The following is a 19,895-nucleotide window of genomic DNA, read 5'->3' on the forward strand; positions in this document are numbered from 1 at the left end:
ACAAAAAGTCCAAAAACAAAACATGCAAATACAGACAGACAAACAAGGACACACACACAGAGGATGTCCAGCTGCTGAGGCGCAGACCCATCTCATGTTGTCATACTTGGCCAGTCCTCCCCCCCTCGGAGGCAAAAACCCATCTCATGTTGTCATCACCCCCCCAACAAAAACACAGGGTGTCACATACCCGAGGCAAAGACCCATCTCATGTTGTCATCACCCCCCCAACACAAACACAGGGTGTCACATACCCGAGGCAAAGACCCATCTCATGTTGTCGTACTTGGCCAGTCCCAACATAGGCAGCATGGTGCCGAGCACAGCTGTCAGGTGGGGCACCATCCCGTACACTGCACACACATGCAGTCCAGTAGATAATTAATTAAACCATGCTGACAAGAAACATGTTACTTCAAGAGACACTGTTGATGATGAGAATACTGTCTTCTCCCGTAGAAAGGCACACATGGCTAAAGCATTGACATGAAGCCACAAGACTCGAGGAAGATATATATATATATATATCAAACACACAGAAAAGATTGTTGTGAAAAAAGAACATCAAGAAAATCAATCTCACTTGACTCAAAAGTATAGAAATGACAGTCTAACTGCCCACACGCTCTACTAAACAACACTGCCGTATCTCACCATTAGCGGCTGCCAGGTTGCCGATGGTCTGAACCACAAAGAAGTGTGGCAGGACGCCCGGCTGGAACTTCTGCAACATCTCCCCCATGACGTCGTCACAGTACTTGGTTCCCAAGGCAACCAGAATGCCACTGGCTGCCGTCTGCCACTCTGGCTCCACCTCCTGTGAGTCAGACAAATACCAGGTAATGCATTAATTTGATGTCCACATTCATCAATCTTTGTGTCCTCAGTTAGCAACTTAGGGACCAGGGCTGAGGAGCACGCCGTCAAACTGGGTGCCACCCAACTGGATGGTAACACACTGCAATAAATCTCAATTTCAACCAATCTCACCCCACAGCTGTGTATCTCCCATTAGCCTGTGTTTCTAGGTCATCAAAACAGTGTTATGGTTCATAGATGTGCAATAAATCACGGAGATGTACACCACCGAGGACTTGTGGAGGGGTTGGGGGGCAAGTGATTGGCACAAAGTCCAAAACTCCAATGAACATGAACATACTCACATCTTCATGAACTATACAGACCAGATGCCATTGCAGTAGCTAGTTGCAGTAGCCAGTGATGGTGCTAGTATTTTTTCAAACCGGTATGCAAACTTTTATGATGTAAACAGTCCAGAAAAAAACCGGTAGGCTGGTCATTGGAACCACTTAGAGTCCCACTCAGAGTACTGATTTTATTGTTCTACCAGCAAAAAAAACCCTGGTAGTTCTAAAAAACAACCGGTAGGTCAAACCGGCAGTCAATTTTGTTCTGGTACTTTCTCGTTTCAACCGGTAAAATACCAGTAATTACCGGTTAACACCAATACTGAGTAGCTGGGCCTTGGTGACTGGACATCTGAACTGAACCAGAAAATCTGAAAGCTTCTTGCTGTACTGTTTCAGGGGATCAGAACTATTACCATCCATCTGCTTGGCAAGTGCCATACTAGCCAGACAATACTAGACAACTATGACATGACAAACTGGCTTCGATTTCTTGACCTTCAACTGACCTTGGACTGTGTGAGTTCATGTGAAGCGAGCTGAATGAGGTCGACGGCCATGCGAGCGTCTAGCGTGTCAAGCGTCTCCCTGGCGATACGCTCGATGGTGTTGAGTATCACGATACGGTGGTCCAAGGACAGCTATAGGAAATAGCACACGATGGAAACACAAAATAATCACACACATAAACATCTCAACAAACAGACAAACTAGTCATTCAACCTACCAAGCAAACAGTCAACAACAAACCAACGAAGAAATTTCCAAAGCAAGCAGTCGTTTCATGTTCTATAGGAGTGTTTTTTTCAATTACAATTATAAGCTTATCTTCTCAAACATTTCCATTTGACATTCCCTGCGGTCTGCACGTTACACTTTATAAATACATCATGTAATTATCTAGTATATGTATTTCTCCTCCAGATACCAAAACAGGATGTCAAAAATTATAGAATCCACTTTTGTTGGCATCATAGCCACTACACTTGTTCTGTTTTTGTTGTCTGTGAGAGAGAGAGAGAGAGAGAGAGAGAGAGAGAGAGAGAGAGAGAGAGAGAGAGAGAGAGAGAGAGAGAGAGAGAGAGAGAGAGAGAGATAGTGCAATTAGTGAGCAAACACAAACAATTAAGCTCAGCTTGCTGTGATTCTTGAGGTAGGAGTGACAAGAACAGAGCACCAGCATGGACTTCTTCGCACTCAGTTCCAAGAATATATTGCACATGTGTGTGTGTGTGTGTGTGTGTGTATAAGTACCTTGCTGTGTTTCTTTAAATAGGAGTGACAAGCGCTGAGCACCAGCATGGGTTTCTTCTTGCCCAGCTCAAAGAGTGCAGTGCCAATCACCTCCTTTGCCTCACCGTCCTTGTCGTGGGCAGCATCAATCAGGGCCATGGTCATGTCTGGTGCAAAACGTCACAGTTAGTCACACTGTAGCTATATATATACGTTACACAAGGTTGTAACATTAAAGGTAGAATATTTAACACTCCCTCCTCGCCTACCCCCACAAAACACCTGAATAAAATCTATTAAATTTATGAAAACTCGTGCCATCTTGTGCTGTTCTTGTATCGGTGAGTACAGATTTTTTTTTTTTTTAAATTCAATAAGAAACAAAAATAAGAGATACAACAAGTACAACAAAACAACAAAGAACACAAAGTTACAGAACAAAATCCCTTCTTTATTCTGCAGCAGATCTGCATTAATATACAAAACAACTACAATACTTTTGATTTAGTTAACAAACACACAAAAATCTATTCAGCGAAGAAAAAGATAAAAGCAAAAATAATGCAATATATATTTGTAAATCTCGGTCCCCCTTGAGGAGGGTCTGATGCTCCCAATAGGCTGTCTGTGAAGGGATACTTCTTTCTCTCTCTTTCTCTGCAAAGAGATTTGAACAAATCTCGGAAGAAAGTCTCTGCTGACTTTCAATTGTTTCTTTCACAATTTCTGATGTTTTATATATATATATATGCCAGTATCACCTAAATCAAGTTATTTTGAAAAACTACAAAATTTTGGATGTTATTATTATATCTGGTTTTCTCATCTTACATATGATATGTGCATCTAAGAAAACCCTCAGGAGACCTCCCTTTGGAGTTTTCATTGCCTGAGGGGGTTCTGAACTGTCACATGCAAGGCCTCACTTATAACTGACTGAATGAAAAACAAATTATAGCTTAGCTGTGTAAAGGAAGCAAATGGATACTTTCTTGTTTAACACTTTACCAGCCCCCCCCCCCCCCCCCCCCCTTGTATAAAAGAAATGGAATCAAAGAGTCTGGTAATAAAATAGGACTTCAAGGGAGACTTTACTGCACATTGTTAGACCTTTTCGGTATTTGAGCAGCGAGACACGCTCTTTATTATGCTTTGAACGTCGCGAGAACTTCGAACCTTTTCTTTTGCAGCTCGCGCGATGTTGCTGTACCACATGCTTTGCTATGCTCTGAAGCTTGGGAGAGATTACGAGAGCTTGGAATACCGATAGGGTAAGAGTCGCTAATTTAAGACGTACAGCACTTGTCATTTTAACAGATGAAGGGTATACTTATGTTAACATAATCAGTAATCGAGAAAGACGGGTGTTGTGCTGGGGTGAGAAAAAGAGGAGGCTGACATAGTGTCCTACATGCATCGTGTTGGGGAAATGGGACAGAAAAGCTCCCCACTGGTAAGCTTGCAACCCGAACACACGGCGAAGACATGAGACTGAGTATATATATATCAGTCTACAGCAGTCGATTTTAATCAGATTCTTTGCATCTTGGCGATTCACAGGAAAAGAGGCAGTGACAAGCTGATAAAATAGCAACTTGAATCATTGTCTTGGATGCAACCACGCGAGCAAGTCATCTGACAAGCAACGAAAAGCGATGGCTGATGCAGACGACACATTTCAACTTTCGTGTCCAAGCCACACAACAACACCGACTCTGCAAAAGCATGATAATGGCGTGTTGCACACTTACCGTCGACCTGGCCGCCTGTGGCCCGGATGGAATCTCCTTCAGGGCCCGGCATTATCATGGACTAGTGTCAGCTTTCCTGACAGTGCTCCGCACAACGTTTGTTATGTTCCTCCCTCACAGCGCTCCGTCATGTGATGTCGAAAGGAAGACTTCCGGAATGAAGCCAAGGGAGAGCAAGCTCGTGATTGCTCTTGAAACTCAGAAGACCGGTTGTTTCCCTTGGTTTGACCCCCGCAGGCTTATGCATTTGCCCTTACCCACCCCCCAAACCAGAAGAAAACATGCTTATCTGCTAAGTTCGCATGTCTGTATCTATACAGGTGGCTATTTTGAGCATCACCAGTCAAGTTTAAGATTCTAACAGTTTTTGTCAACAAAGCTGAAAGAAAATTATCTCCCTTGATGCACAAAACTTGTTGAATACAGAGGCTCGCGAGTCCCTTGATATTCCTCTGCTGGGTCTTGACTGAAATACAAGCCATATAAAAAACCACTCGTGTTGTAACCTCTATATATATAGCTTCATTTATCTAATCAGCAGTTTTTACTGTTTATCTCAGTGACACTAGAAGAGGTTCAAAAGGACAATATTTGGCACAAAGATCACAGAAATAAGTAGCAATAAAACACAGATGAAGCCATGGCAGACACATTTTCAATTAGTTTTTCTTAAAAGCAATTATCTTAACAAAATATATCACATGATTATGTCTATCAAAACATGACCAAAACAGAAATGCACATTTTCAAAATAGGGAAATCAATCAGACCTCAAACTGAAATGATACACTTGAAGGAATGTTTTTACTTTCAGTATTTCTTTCTTTTTTTGGTGTTTTAACATCGTTTTCAACCACGAAAAGGTTATATCGCGATGGGGAAAGGGGGAAGATGGGATAGAGCCACTTGTCAATTGTTTCTTGTTCACAAAAGCACTAATCAAAAATTTGCTCCAGGGGCTTGCAACGTAGTACAATATATTACCCTACTGGGAGAATGCAAGTTTCCAGTACAAAGGACTTAACATTTCTTACATACTGCTTGACTAAATTTTTTTTAAAAATGGACTATATTCTATACAAGAAACACTTAACAAGGGTAAAAAGAGAAACAGAATCCGTTAGTCGCCTCTGGGGAGCATCGGGTAAATTCTTCCCCCTAACCCGCGGGGGGATTACTTTCAGCAACACAAATCATTAGCTGTATATGGCATGTAGCTGATCATTCGAAGATGCCTAGATGGCAACACTGCATTTTATGTTTATTTCAATGATAGATATATTTAAGCTTTCCAGTCATTAACACCAGTATAAGCTGTGTAAAAAACAGAACAAGACAGACATTCCTCATTGCAAAGCAAAACGCTGCAAGCTCATCAACATTTTTTCATGAAAGAGAAAACAAGTTGCAGACACACACATAAAATCAAGAAAAGCTCATTCAGAATATTTTATTGTCCTGCATCAAATTTCAGATGTGGCAATTTCTGACAAAGACTGACCATAATACAGTAATAAAAATGAAAATAAAAATATACATAAAAATGTTTCTCAGTGTGTAAATACTGTATATATATATCCCATGACCTCCCTTCTTTGTCTCTGTAAATGTACTCTAGGTATATTTCTTGTATTTCTATTGTACTCTTGTCAAATCCATGATGTAACTATATTGCACTCCTATAACACATAAAATAGTGAATAAATAAGGGTGCACGAAATACATCATAGCTGGCTCTACTTTATGTCGTCCTTGACATTCCAAAAGCAAATTTACCTGTAAGACCGGATGTGCAAGGGGTCACCACACTTTTGAGAACATGCGCGAGAGTCGTTCAGTGCTATACTTAGTTTTGGTCTCGACTTGCCGAGACTATCATCACAGCGTCATAGATTTCATGAAGTCTGTCATCCATCGCGTCATATTATGGGGACGTAATCTGTTATGTTTCCTTCTATTCACAGTTCTGTTTCTCTCTTGTGATCAACATGACAAGCCATATGTGTTTGAGTGTGTGTGCTCGTGCTCTCAACTAAAACAGAAGTCAAACTAGCAATCATTAAAAACCCAGTCTGTTCAACAAGCAATATTATGCTCATTTGAAGTTACAGTGTACCTGGTACACACGTTCTTATCGGTACATCATCGACTACGAGTGTTCTCTGGACAAGCTGTTCTATGCAATTTGCGAGTTTTTCTAGCTCTTCTGTGGTGCAGTAGGCCCTTATAGACGATGAAGGTGTCCAAGATCTCAGGAGATCTCATCCGCTGGGTCTTGACTGAAATACAAGCCATATTAAAAAACCACTCGTGTTGTAACCTCTATATACATGTAATTGTTTCATTTTGTTTTCTTCTTAAGACTTTGGGGGGGGGGAGGTGGGGGAGGGGGGGGGGGGGAGGGGGCGATTCTTCTTCTTGTACATTGTCCTGACACTTTTACATTTCCCTTTCTGATATCCCTCTAATTGTATGCCAGGGCAAATCTTCAGACTTTGTGCAAAGCCTTACTGCAAATACCTGGCTGGACAGTGGCTAGTGCAACCACTGCAAAAGGAAGTGACCTGACAAAGCCCATAGATCTTTGGTTGCTGGCAGTTTGTCAATTACCAGCACTAGTAGATACTGCACTGCTCTAATATGCACACCATAAAACCACAGTTATGTCTACACAGCACTGTTAAACTTGTATTTTGTGTCGAAAGTAGTTTTCACACAGCATCAAACTTGTATTTTCTGTATTAAGAAGATGTCACAGAACATCAGATTTGTATTTTCTGTCCAAAGTAGTGGCACACAGAATCAGACTTGTACTTTCTGTCCAAAGTAGTGGTCACACAGCAGTATGGGGCAGTCTGTGAACTCCACAGAGTAGTCATAGTACAGCAGCAACTCTTCAGGGTCATTGCGGGAGTCACCAAAAAACCCGCACTCACATAGTGTATTCTTTGGGGGGAGGAGCGAGTCCCGGCTCCTGGATTTATCACGGAAAATGGAGATCTTACTGGACGTGATGTGCGTCTCCTCGATCACCATTTGGATCAGTCCACAAACAGGTAGGTGCGCGTGCACTAGAAGGTCAAGGTGACCTGGATAGTCCTTGAAATTGTCAAAGGTCACCATGCGCAGCTCAAGGGCAATGTACCTGGAAGAACAAAATGGTCAGATGCTTCATCTTAGCACACAACGACACACCGAGCAAGTTACTCTATAAGCCTGGCCCAAGCCAAACAATGAATATTCAGCAGAGTGAAAATTTACAAAGGCATTGCCATCAGTTGCATGTCAGACATTTAGATAAACTTTGCTTCAAGCAAGTCCAGCTGTTGTCTGAGATTTGTTCTAGAAACCTTCCTGCCCAGCCCGAATAGACAATGTTCAAAAATAACTCTTGTCGGGTTTGACAAGTGGCTTGTCTTGACACGTGATCAGCGAAAACATATCGGGACAACCCCCTTGCTAGTGAGTGGCCTACAATGTAATTTGTTTGTTTGTTTGTTTGCTTAACGCCCAGCCGACCACGAAGGGCCATATCAGGGCGGTGCTGCTTTGACATATAACGTGCGCCACACACAAGACAGAAGTCGCAGCACAGGCTTCATGTCTCACCCAGTCACATTATTCTGACACCGGACCAACCAGTCCTAGCACTAACCCCATAATGCCAGACGTCAGGCGGAGCAGCCACTAGATTGCCAATCTTAAAGTCTTAGGTATGACCCGGCCGGGTTCGAACCCACGACCTCCCGATCACGGGGCGGACGCCTTTACCACTAGGCCAACCGTGCCGGTCTACAATGTAATAAGGGAAAGCGTGCCTTACTGTTTTGAAGAAAAACAGCTCTTTCGCAACCCATACAAACCCGTTATTTCCGAACAGCGTCTACATATTGTTGCTTTCAAAAAAGGGGTGCACCTGCTGGCCTGTTAGTTAGTTAATTGTTGCTTTTTGGGTCCAGCGGACCATATGGGCCAAATCAGGACCCCCCAGCTGGCCTGAAGGAGTCCTAAAGACAGTGGGGTCTCATACTACAGCTGAACATAATCCTGATCTATTCACAGCCCGTGAAAGGAGTTTGACCAAAAACATCAACAACAACAACAAAAGTAAAATCTTATGTCTTATACCTGGGTATGAACTCCATGCTGGGTTCCAGACAACTCATCTTGCAGCAAAGACAGGGGATGTGGGGGGTGGGGGGAGAGGGGGACTTAGGTTTTACCTGAGTATGGACTCTATGGTGGGTTCCAGACGACTCATTTTGCAGCATAGACAGGGTGGGGACTTGACCCAACACAACTTGTGTCTTACCTTGGTATGGACTCTATGGGGGGTTCCAGACGACTCATCTTGCAGCAGGGGTGGGGGAGGGGGGGGGGGAATTGACCCAACACAACTTGTGTCTTACCTTGGTATGGACTCTATGATGGGTTCCAGACGACTCATCTTACAGCATAGACAGGGGGGTGGGGGACTTGTCGTAACACAACTGTTGCATTACCTTGGTATGAACTCAATGGTGTGTTCCAGACGACTCATCTTGCAGCATAGACAGGGTGGGGACTTGACCCAACACAACTTGTGACTCACCTTGGTCTGGACTCTATGGTGGGTTCCAGACCACTCATCTTGCAGCATAGACAGGGTGGGGACTTGCCACAACACAACTTGTGTCTCACCTTGGTATGAACTCTATGGTGGGTTCCAGACGACTCATCTTGCAGCATAGACAGGGGGGGGGGGGGGGGGGACTTGACCCAACACAACTTGTGTCTTACCTTGGTATGGACTCTATGGTGGGTTCCAGACGGCTCATTTTGCAGCAGGGGCAGGGCGGGAACTTGCGCCTGGTTATGATTAGCGTAATGGCTTCAAACTCTGAATCCTTCTCCAGATCAAACGTCTCCCTGAAAACAAATAGGCATGTAAATCTATTGGATAAAAGTTGCATCTCAGGCTGTCTCCTGCTCGGTTTTGCCTGACCAGATAACGGCTGTACACTCTGCTCCCGCCTCCGTCCCCCTATTTTCTCCTCCCCCTTTTGGGTAAAACTACATTGTCATTACATTGCAGAGATACCCTGGATGTGAGGCCAATCAAACGAGAGAAAACATTTTTATGTCTAGTCCTTTTTTATACTATTGACCAAAGTACACAAGGACACTTTTGGTTGGCGCCAAGGGTGTCCTTTGATCACAGGTACAATTGTAATTTAAGGTCCAACAGTTGAAGTTGTTGAACTAGCACTTTCTATTTGGTCTTTAAAAATCACCCATCTCTAGCATTTTACTCATAAAGGGGGTGGGGTGCCTCTCGCGTTACCCTGCACAGATTCCCATGGGCTTTCAGCCACGCTTCAGTCGTACTTTCCATTTGGAAAATTACCAAGTTTCACTGACTTTCTTGCAAGGAGTCCAACCCTCCAATTTTGCGACAAATTAAATTTTTGCCCTTGTCCTAATAGGTTAGCATACAATGGAAAAAGCCGAAGTAATCAAGGCGAATACACCCAATAAGGTCCTGCATATAAACTAATTACTTACAAAAGCCAACATGGAGGTTTCAATGAGAGTTCAGTGTACATGCATAAACATCACAAACACATGACACTGGGTGGGGTTGAGGGGGAGAGTGGAGAGCGATAGGGTTCTACTCTTATCCTATAACGACATCCCTGAACATACTGAATACACGTGGAAATCATGCGGCGATGGAACAGGTCAATTTTTCTGTTGATGTTTATGATGCCAGTGTGTACCTGGCTAACTGGAGGCCTTGCTTGAGCACTGTATAATCCACCTCGCCCGTGTCGTCTGGGTCCAGCAGACGCGTCAGGAGATGAGTCTCTATCGACGTTAGAGGAACTTGCAAATCAAACAGCCCTGAAAAACACAATACAGATTGCACAAAACGCAGGTGTATAAACTGTTCTCTTCTTCTTCTTCGTTTACGGGCTGAAACTCCCACGTTCACTCATGTTTTTGCACGAGTGGGTTTGTACGTGTATGACAGTTTTTACCCCGCCATTGTTTACACTGTTCAATAACAAGCCTCGAAATTAGTGACAAAACATGCATGTCGACATTCACTGATGCGCACCTACATGAGCAAACACAGACATAATTATGCATGCTCCCACACACCGACACACTAAATTATGGAGAGAAAAAAACAACATGCATGCATGCATGCACTCATGAACACGCATATTCAGCTGCTCATGCATGTAAGTATGTACACACACTGAAACACACAGTTGCATGCTTGCGTTGCATGCTTGCGTTACAATCTTTCTTAACCCTTTCGCAGCCAGGAAATATCTGTATACCAAATATTACCTGTATTTTTCTGAACTAGCTGACAACTTACATTGTTCCCTTGATGCATAAATGAATACACCCAACACACACCCATTGTTTGTTTGTTGTTTTTCTTCTTTTCCTGTTGTTGTTTATTGAATGGTTTTGTTAAAGCAAGTCGCCCAGGACGTCCTACGTGAAAGCCTGGTTTAACGGACAATCGTTTATAAGCTTTGCTTGTTGTGCTCCATTTATTAATTGATTGTGTGCGGCTTTGTTATATGTAATTTTGCTGAATAAAATTGTTTAAACCAATAAAAACGGACAATTAATTATAACTGACACACTCTCTCTCACTCTAAATCAGTTACCCTTACAAACTGCCCACATCAAGCTTGGCACCAGAAATCTGTCAGTTCAGAAGCCAAACTATATTACAAAGACCACCAGGAAAAAGACGTACCAGACTTGAACTCATCATGAGTCACTGCCCCCTCTCCACCAACGTCCATCATTTTGAAGAGTTCGATGGCCGCAGGGGCCTGTTCAACCAGCCAGCGGTGCATGCGGTCCACAAAGCTGTCATAGTATTCCTCGTTCTCTTTCAGCTTGGCAATTGCTTTCTCTAGCTTCTCCTGAATTATGCAGCAAATAGAGAATGTATGAAGGCCATGTAGTGATTTATGTTGATGGTTGCTTTTTCAAGCTTCTCCTGAATAATACAGCAAAAGGGAAAAAACCCAATGAGGACCATTAATTTATGATTTAGCAATTGCTTTCTCGATCCATGGTTTACCTTGAATTGTTTAGCAAAATAAGAAATGGTAATAAATTCACATTCACGGTGATTGTGATGTCTCCTGAATTGTTAAACAAACGGAGAAATCATGATGGCTAAGATTTGCTTCATATATGAATGCTTCCACTGCCACCTTCTGAATTGCATGACGAGGTATTGTGCTGAACAGAAATGTGTGTACATATCATGTAAAGGGAGAGACTGCAATCTTTGTCATCAATGTCACATTTAGTTCATCGTGCAAACAAGACCACTGTGAGACAGGCAAACTTTGATGTAATATAAGACAGAGCAGCTAGTACACATAAATGTACAGACAAGGCATGCCACCCATCTACCACCCCCCCAGTCAACCATTCTTCTTCCAATGTGTTACAAACAACACTTATTGTTGCTTGCATCCTCTACACCCCTAACAAACTTTCACCGGCCTGCATCCGGCATTTAACTGTCACCATACTTTCACCTGCCCGCACACCAGTAATTAACTTTCACCTGCCCACACAACGGCAAACGTTCGCCTGGCCGCACGCCAGTAAAATAAACTCACATGGACTTTTTCCGACTTGGACAGCTTGACCTTCTTGCCTTTCTTCTTTCCCTTCCCCCCCTTCTCTGTGGGCGTCTGCACACGGGACATGAGAGTGGAGGGGTCAGCGGTTGCCGGCCCTTCAAACTTGTCCTCTCCATCTGACGCTGCTGATTTGTGGCCCGCTGCCCCAGTCTTCTTCCTGGGGATGGTAGTAGCTATTACATGCACAACTTTCTAACAAAATGGTACAGTGGAACCCCCCTATCAAGAAACCCAAATTTAAAGCTTCCTCCTCATTAAGACCTTGATTTCTCAGACATTCTGTTCGTAACTTCTGTACATTTACCCCCACTTTATTAAGACTCCCTCCTTGTTAAAGGTGGTCGTCTACAATTTTGCTTTTTTTCAATAATCTTATGGTTAGATTTCGATACAAAATTATGTCAAATGATGAATGAACCATGGGGAAAAAAATATATGTAAAAAAAGATTTTATTTTTGGGTAGCGTGACTCACGCTTCCAATATTTTGTTTTCTGTTTGCTGAGAACATGTGCTTTGTCTAAAAATACTGACCAATCAAATTCATGTCACTGTGCTTATAGCCACGCCCAAACAAGTGCAGCAACAGTTTGACACTTGAGCGCTGTCGACGCTTTTTTTTTAAACGCACGAAATGCACGGGATTTGAGAGGAGCTTTGCGCTTGGCATTTTCCAAATAAGGATATCCTACTATGAGTACTACGCTGGAATACTACAATGAATTTTCAAACGGCTACACTGGCTTCGTCTTTCCTGATCGAAAAGGGGTGACTATTGTTGATATTTGTAGATAATAGACTCTGCATTTTAATGGTCAAATGGCAATTTCGGTATAAAAATGTAGACAAGGACCTTTAAGACCTATTTTTTCCAATTTTTAGAGGTCCTGAAAGGGGTGGTTTTACTGTATTACAAACACTACTTCCGAAAAGAAAAAAAAAGGTACAGCATAACGTCATCTTTGGTAAGAGCATGGACCATTCTTTTGCAGTGCTGTCAAGTGCACGAGGAAACAGAACATCTAGTTTTCTTATCACAAAGGATATGATTTTTTTTTCTCTCACATATACATGTACATGTATGCATGTATTTTGAGAAATATCTGAATAATTTGGCTCTACGATATACCATAGATTCTAGTCTTCACTCTTTTCAAATGTTTAAATATTAAATCTTAAATGCACAAAACACACACACACACACACACACACACACACACACACACACACACACACACACACACACACAGTGAAGGACAGAACTCTTAACACAGCCCAATGAGGCCATATACCCAGCTACAAAACAGAAAACAATCACAGGCAACGATCGATACGCTCCACGAGATGAAAATAATGCAAACTCTACAGTAATCTTTCCATACTGTGCTGGCAAGATTACTGCAACAGTGGGCACTGGTACCTCGGAAATTAGCGAGGCATGAAATGGTTCTGATAAACATGGCACAACCTGATAACAGCTATAGGCTTTAGAAATCAGTGAGGATCAGCTGTGAAAGTTAAATCCTGCATCAGGCCCAGCAATTTAGCATGGTATCAGATTACTCCACTCAGTGTCTACTACACAGCAATATACCTACATTAATTAGTCAATGGCAGCATAAGGGATCCCACTTTTAGGAAAACGGCCGATTGTTCATAAAGTTTGTACCTTAATCTATATATATATATACGTAAACACTTTTCAAATGGTGTGTGTGTGTGTGGGAGGGGGTCTACCGTACTTTAATCATTCAGCCTTAAATTCAATCACAGTATTGTACTACAACCTAGCCATTGCCAGTACCCTGTGCACTGTCTACACTTGTTGCTGCATTTGTAGCAGATCTGACAAGCTTCATATTGATTGACTTGTCAGATCTGCTACAAATGCAGCAATAGTCAAATCCCCTTTTTTAAGACCCCCTCCCTTTTAAGGCCCTGTTTTCTCAGACTTTCTGTTCATACCTTTTGTAAATGTACCCACATTTAAAATCTTTCTCCTTTTTGAGACCCTTTTTTCAGATTTCTGGAGGTCTCTTCTTCTTCTTCTTCTTCTTCTGTGTTCGTGGGCTGAAACTCCCACGTACACTCGTGTTTTTTTGCACGAGTGGAATTTTACGTGTATGACCGTTTTTTACCCCGCCATTTAGGCAGCCATACGCCCTCTTCGGAGGAAGCTTGCTGGGTATTTTCGTTTTCTATAACCCACTGAACTCTGACATGGATTACAGGATCTTTTTTGTGCGCACTTGGTCTTGTGCGTGCGTGTACACACTAGGGTGTTCGGACACCGAGGAGAGTCTGCACACAAAGTTGACTCTGAGAAATAAATCTCTCGCCGAACGTGGGGACGAACTCACGCTGACAAATCCAGCGCGCTACCGACTGAGCTACATCCCCGCCCTCTGGAGGTCTCAGAAGGGAGGTTCCACTGTGTATGTAGCATAGACATGGATTTCAGTACGTGCTGACATTGCAACATTTAGTGTAGCTGTAGCGTGCTGCTGGATTTATAGCTGTATGAATGGCAGCCATGCAGGTGTGCAATATATGTGTCAGTATGCAAACACTTCATGAACTATGGACTCTGTAGGTACCTTGTTAATTTGGCTGCTTCTGTATGTTTGCTTAGCTTTGGTTTGACCACTTAGTCAGACAGGGGACTTGTTAGTGGAACATACTTCTTTTCTTCTTTCTTTTTCCAACAAGATAACATTATTAGTGATTATTATTACAAAATAAGGAAAATGATTTCAGAAGAAAAAAGCTAGTCTAACTCTAAGTCATTTGTATTTTCCTGTTCATTTAATATTTACCTGACTATTTTTGACTTTTTTTTTTACCACAGTTAAGTTTTGCACTGCTACTCTGTGCTACATAATTTGTGCATTATCCAAAAAAGATAGACATGCAGATCAACAGACAACCAATTATAAAGACAATCATGCAGACAGACAGAAATAACACAGACACATGTACACAAGATCCCTCCTTTTGTCTCAGTTACAAAGCCCCCCCCCCCCCCCCCTCGCACAACACACTCAAACACACACGTACACCGGCAAAGATTGGACTCAAAATGCCAAGCCATTTATGCAAAGCGAAACACTGAGAAACGTATGGTCTTCATAAACACGCACTGCTCAGACGTAAGCACTGGTGTACGGTCGATTAAATTAAAATGAGCTATGCATCTACTTGTAAGCATACGATGTTACGGCGATAATGCTTGAGACAAATACTTAGACACACCTACTTGCAACACACATGGTGAAAAGAAAGTAAAACGAGATATTCGACTCACTTCTTCTTTGTCCCTTTTTTCGATCCTTTCTTGGGCATGATTCTAGGATTCAATGTACACCCCCCTGAATAGCACAACACCTCCCAAACACGATAAAATCAACTCCCTGATCACCGCGCCACTTCTGTGTATGTCTCCAAGCACGCGATGACATGCGCACTCGCGGGAAAGGGAGTTAACTGTGACCTACCGAGAAATCGAAAGTAGGCATGTTTTCCTGGGTCGGTCTCTGCGGTTTGGACCTGAGAGGTGACGTCACATACTGACTCAAGAACGGCTGTTTGAGATTCAGTCAGAGGGACAAAATATCATAATTTTGTCAAAAATCCTTTATTCGTTCGTGACTCTAATCCAAGAGCTGTATGTTGCCAATTATGATGCTGTCCTCACTCTCTCTCTCTCTCTCTCTCTCTCTCTCTCTCTCTCTCTCTGAGTCATACTGTGACACACTAACACAAACTGGGTGGCCGAGTGGTAACGCACTTGCGCTCGGAAGCGAGAGATTGCGAGTTCGACCCTGGGTCAGGGCATTAGCAATTTTCTCCCCCCTTTCCTAACCTAGGTGGTGGGTTCAAGTGCTAGTCTTTCGGATGAGACGAAAAACCGAGGTCCCTTCGTGTACACTACATTGGGGTGTGCACGTTAAAGATCCCACGATTGACAAAAGGGTCTTTCCTGGCAAAATTGTACAGGCATAGATAAAAAAAAAAAAATGTCCACCAAAATACCCGGCCCGTGTGACTTGGAATAATAGGCCGTGAAAAGTAGGATATGCGCTGAAATGGCTGCGATCTGCTGGTCGATGTGAATGCGTGATGTATTGTGTAAAAAATTCCATCTCACACGGAATAAATAGATCCCTGCGCCTTGAGTCCGAGTCTGGAGATACGCGCGCGATATAAGACTTCATAATAATAATAATAATAATAAACTGACACACACACACACACACACACACACACACCGCGGGCTGAGACACACACACACGCCAACACACACACAAACACACACACACACACACACACACACGGCGTGCCACACACACACACCGTGGCGCACACACACACACACACCGTGCACACACACACACACACACACACACCGTGCACACACACACACATACACACACACGCGCCAACACACACACAAACCGGCACACACACACACACACACACACACACGGCGTGGCACCGCACACACACACACACACACACCGTGGCACACACACACGCCTGAACCGTCACACACACAAACACACACACACACACACATACGGCCCGCGTGGCACACACACACACACACTACACCGTGGCACACACACACACACTGACACACACACACCCTGTGACACACATTTTTTATCACCCACTTTTTCTCACGCCTTTTCTTGGCCACAGAAGGGGAACCATCCAGGTAGTACGATGTACGGTGTTGAAGGCCACAGTCACACGGAGCGCACTTGAATTCCCCGCCCCACTGCCACCTCTTGGGGGCCGGGGTGAACAGTCTCACGTGCTGCACGTGGTGAGTTGGCATCACCAGCATGCTGTTTTCGGACAACACTCTGCGTAATGGCCGCCCTGATTTGGTCCCGGGCGGCCGTTGAGAGGGTGTGCGGTGTATGTCGGACATCGACGTCATCGTCGACATGGTCACTCCCAAAAGACGAAAAGTGAAACTGCGTGGCAAGCTTGGAGATCGGTGATGCTAGACGACTTTATTCAGTTATTCTGCAGAAAAACAAAAATGCTGTAAAAAAACGTTGCTTCAGCGAAAGATGACATTGTGCAGAAATGCTGCAGAAAAGACAGTTTTTCTCCAGCATTTCGGTTTTTCTCCAGAATAACGGAATAATGTCATAATCCGCCAAGAGCCAGTACAAAATGCTGCAGAAAAAATGTAAACAGGTTTTCTGCAGTAAAACAACAGCACCGTTTTACTGCAGCATTCTTGATTTCAATTTTACTGCAGTAAAATGTTTTGCTGCAGAAAAAAACGCTGCTTCGGCGAAAGATGACATTATGCAGAAATGCTGCAGAAAAGAACGGTTTTTCTCCAGCATTTGTCTTTTCTGCAGAATAACTGAATAAAGTCATAATCCGCTAAGGATAGTTTTGATGACACGCTGCTACAAAAAAGAAAAGGAAAAGAAAGAGTGGTCTGCAGTGATTGTTTAAGCGGTGTGTGTTTGTGTTTGTGTGTGTGTGTGTGTGTGTTTGTGTGTGTGTGTGGAGAGAGAGAGAGAGAGAGAGAGAGCGAGTGAGAGAGAGAGATTAAACCCTTGATTACTATCAATAAAGAAATAGCAAAATTAGTTGTCTACCTGTTAATATAAGTGTTAAAACAGTAGCCGCTACAAAGATTGACCCGATCGGTGCAAAACCTGGACCAATAGACTAGGGTAACAAAACAAGTTTTGTTTTGTTCATGAGCGCCAGATCTGTAGTAAAACGATAACAGATCGTTTTTATCTGTGCTTTTAATGTTCTGAAATACTCTAATTCCGACCACTCTTTGTTTACTTGTAATTGACAAATTGTTCGACCTACCCGGCTGCACCTGCTGCAGGCCTTTACAAACTTTAAGCTGGCCTTTTTGTTTCTTGCTTCTCAGTTGCCTATAGTTGTTGTAAATACCAACATCAAAAACACGAATTGTAGGTTATTGGAACGTTTAATTATTGATAAAACAAAACGTTACATTTACAGTACGTCGACCCAGTAGTCTTTTGATAAAACAGACAGACAATTAGATAACTATGGTACAAATAATATTCTCAAAATCGTCGATAAATCTCGCATGCATGATGCCGGCATATGCCGTAGTTATATAGCCTACATCTTGCATGCAAGATTTAGGCCTATGGACGATTTTGACCTGAGATAAGTTAGCCGTCTATCTATTTTTGAATCAGTGTTGTTGTTACCGAAACAGAAGTGTGCTTTCTAACGTCTTTGTAGTTTACTGACAGTGATGCCACAGTTCTGCTTGCGTTTCACTCCACCTCCCAATCCTCGCGGACTCACAAACCATTATCAGGTACGGGGCGGGCCGGCGTCCGTGGGTTCGGTTGCTTCCCTTCTACTGTTATGCTGAAAACGTGACTGCCATGACGGTCTTTATCCACTCAATTTTGCGGATTAAAAAAAAATCCTCGGAAGACACGCGGGCCTGTCTATGCTTAGTTGCTCCGCCCTATGGTATCACCAGTGACCTTGACTTTTCTGCAAGGAGATTACGTCAAAAGTAACTTCAAACGTCACTAGAACTATTTCTCGCTCTCACGCACATTCACCATTGTCCGTCTCAATGGAGCCTCGGCAATGCTCTTGTCACCACGGTTTGGGAAACGTTCCATGCGTAAAATGCTCTGAGGCGGTTAATTAGTGTTCCAATTTTCCGCAGGTGTCTCGGATCGAGTTCCCGTTTTTTGTGTGGGTTGTAACGTTCTCAAATGCCTTTGATATCTTCACAATTAGGTGTCTCTGCGCTTGATAACAGACCACCGACACCACAATAGGAAGCTGAAGCAATGCAAAAGAAAAGTTTTGGCGACACGACAAATCTAAGAGTGCTCCTAGATTTCTCTCAAATCAATTAATTTGTTCAAACGATGTTCCAGCTCAGAACAAAATCGAAATTGGAGGAGCATAGGTCTTGAGGTGATTTGAAAAACGAGCAAAATAAAGGCCTGCATAGATGAAATATTGACTCCTGCTAATAGAATAGCATATTTTAACACTGCTTATCAGTGGATGGCGGGGATGTAGCTCAGTCGGTAGCGCGCTGGATTTGTATCCAGTTGGCCGCTGTCAGCGTGAGTTCGTCCCCACGTTCGGCGAGAGATTTATTTCTCAGAGTCAACTTTGTGTGCAGACTCTCCTCGGTGTCCGAACACCCCCCGTGTGTACACGCAAGCACAAGACCAAGTGCGCACGAAAAAGATCCTGTAGTCCATGTCAGAGTTCGGTGGGTTATAGAAACACGAAAATACCCAGCATGCTTCCTCCGAAAACGGCGTATGGCTGCCTAAATGGCGGGGTAAAAAACGGTCATACACGTAAAATTCCACTCGTGCAAAAAACACGAGTGTACGTGGGAGTTTCAGCTCACGAACGCAGAAGAAGAAGAAGAAGAAGTGGATGGCATTTTTGCTTTTTACGCATGGAACGTCTCCCACACCATGGTCACTAGAAATGTTCCTTGACGACAGATGGAACGTTCAATTTCAGTTTGGAACTCGTCAGGCGCGTATGTCAAATCACTGCAGACCAATGCGAACTTTACCCCTAAGGTCATGTGATCGGGAGAGGATCAGGGCTGGACAGCTGGCCGTTCATAACTGTTACGCACGGATATACTGCTAACGATCAAATATCTAGAATTTAAAAAAAAACCATCAACACAAAAACTAAGATTCCGACCGACGGCATGCAGAACGAAAGAAAGAAAGAATGAAACGAAAACAAATAATTAAACACACAAACCAACCTCATTTTGAATCTTTGACGTTCTAAAATGCTTACTTCAGAGGAGCTTGTTAAACGAAACTGAGAGAGAAAGAGAGAGAGAGAGAGAGAGTGAGAGAGAGAGAGAGAGAGAGAGAGAGAGAGAGAGAGAGAGAGAGAGAGAGAGAGAGAGAGAGAGAGAGACTCAGACTCAGACTCAGAACTTTATTACAAAAGGATAAAGGTTTTAGGCAAAGCCTATGGGGGCCCTGGTAGCTCAGGTGGTAGAGCACTGGACTTGTGATCGAGAGGTCGCTGGTTCGAATCCGGGCCGGGACG

At 43.3% G+C, this 19,895-nt stretch overlaps 2 protein-coding genes and 1 non-coding gene across 9 annotated transcripts in view; 1 reads left to right on the top strand and 2 right to left on the bottom strand.

The window, feature by feature from the left end:
• The window catches only part of LOC138972694 (maestro heat-like repeat-containing protein family member 1), a 54,448-nt gene extending 50,111 nt beyond the window's left edge, over positions 1-4,337 (bottom strand). For all 4 annotated transcript variants that reach the window (XR_011457721.1, XM_070345366.1, XM_070345352.1 and 1 more), the window contains exons 1-5: positions 4,133-4,337; positions 2,403-2,548; positions 1,658-1,789; positions 655-817; positions 255-353 (exon numbers count right to left, since the gene is read on the bottom strand). Coding sequence is in view for 3 of the 4 variants with exons in the window: in XM_070345366.1 (XP_070201467.1) it covers positions 255-353; positions 655-817; positions 1,658-1,789; positions 2,403-2,548; positions 4,133-4,190 (598 nt within the window). In the remaining variant the exon portion in view is untranslated. The remainder of the gene's footprint in view (positions 1-254; positions 354-654; positions 818-1,657; positions 1,790-2,402; positions 2,549-4,132) is intronic.
• Positions 4,338-6,516: 2,179 nt separating this feature from the next.
• LOC138972728 (microtubule-actin cross-linking factor 1, isoforms 6/7-like) lies at positions 6,517-18,319 on the bottom strand. 4 transcript variants are annotated; one of them, XM_070345395.1, is made up of 7 exons: positions 18,139-18,319; positions 16,478-16,838; positions 11,782-11,962; positions 10,896-11,067; positions 9,892-10,015; positions 8,912-9,040; positions 6,517-7,277 (listed from the first exon to the last, which is right to left on the bottom strand). In XM_070345395.1, the coding sequence occupies exons 2-7, from the start codon at positions 16,756-16,758 to the stop codon at positions 6,935-6,937; spliced, it is 1,230 nt and encodes a 409-aa protein (XP_070201496.1). In that variant the 5' UTR covers positions 16,759-16,838; positions 18,139-18,319; the 3' UTR covers positions 6,517-6,934. The 4 variants fall into 4 exon arrangements, with proteins under 4 accessions (XP_070201496.1, XP_070201506.1, XP_070201488.1 ...); XM_070345405.1 differs by having other exon boundaries at positions 18,078-18,319; XM_070345387.1 differs by having other exon boundaries at positions 18,035-18,319.
• Positions 18,320-19,822: 1,503 nt separating this feature from the next.
• Trnat-ugu (transfer RNA threonine (anticodon UGU)) lies at positions 19,823-19,895 on the top strand. The gene has a single exon. It is a non-coding gene; the product is annotated as a tRNA-Thr (tRNA).

The sequence above is a fragment of the Littorina saxatilis genome, linkage group LG1, assembly GCF_037325665.1.
Source record: "Littorina saxatilis isolate snail1 linkage group LG1, US_GU_Lsax_2.0, whole genome shotgun sequence".
Lineage (NCBI taxonomy): Eukaryota > Metazoa > Mollusca > Gastropoda > Littorinimorpha > Littorinidae > Littorina > Littorina saxatilis.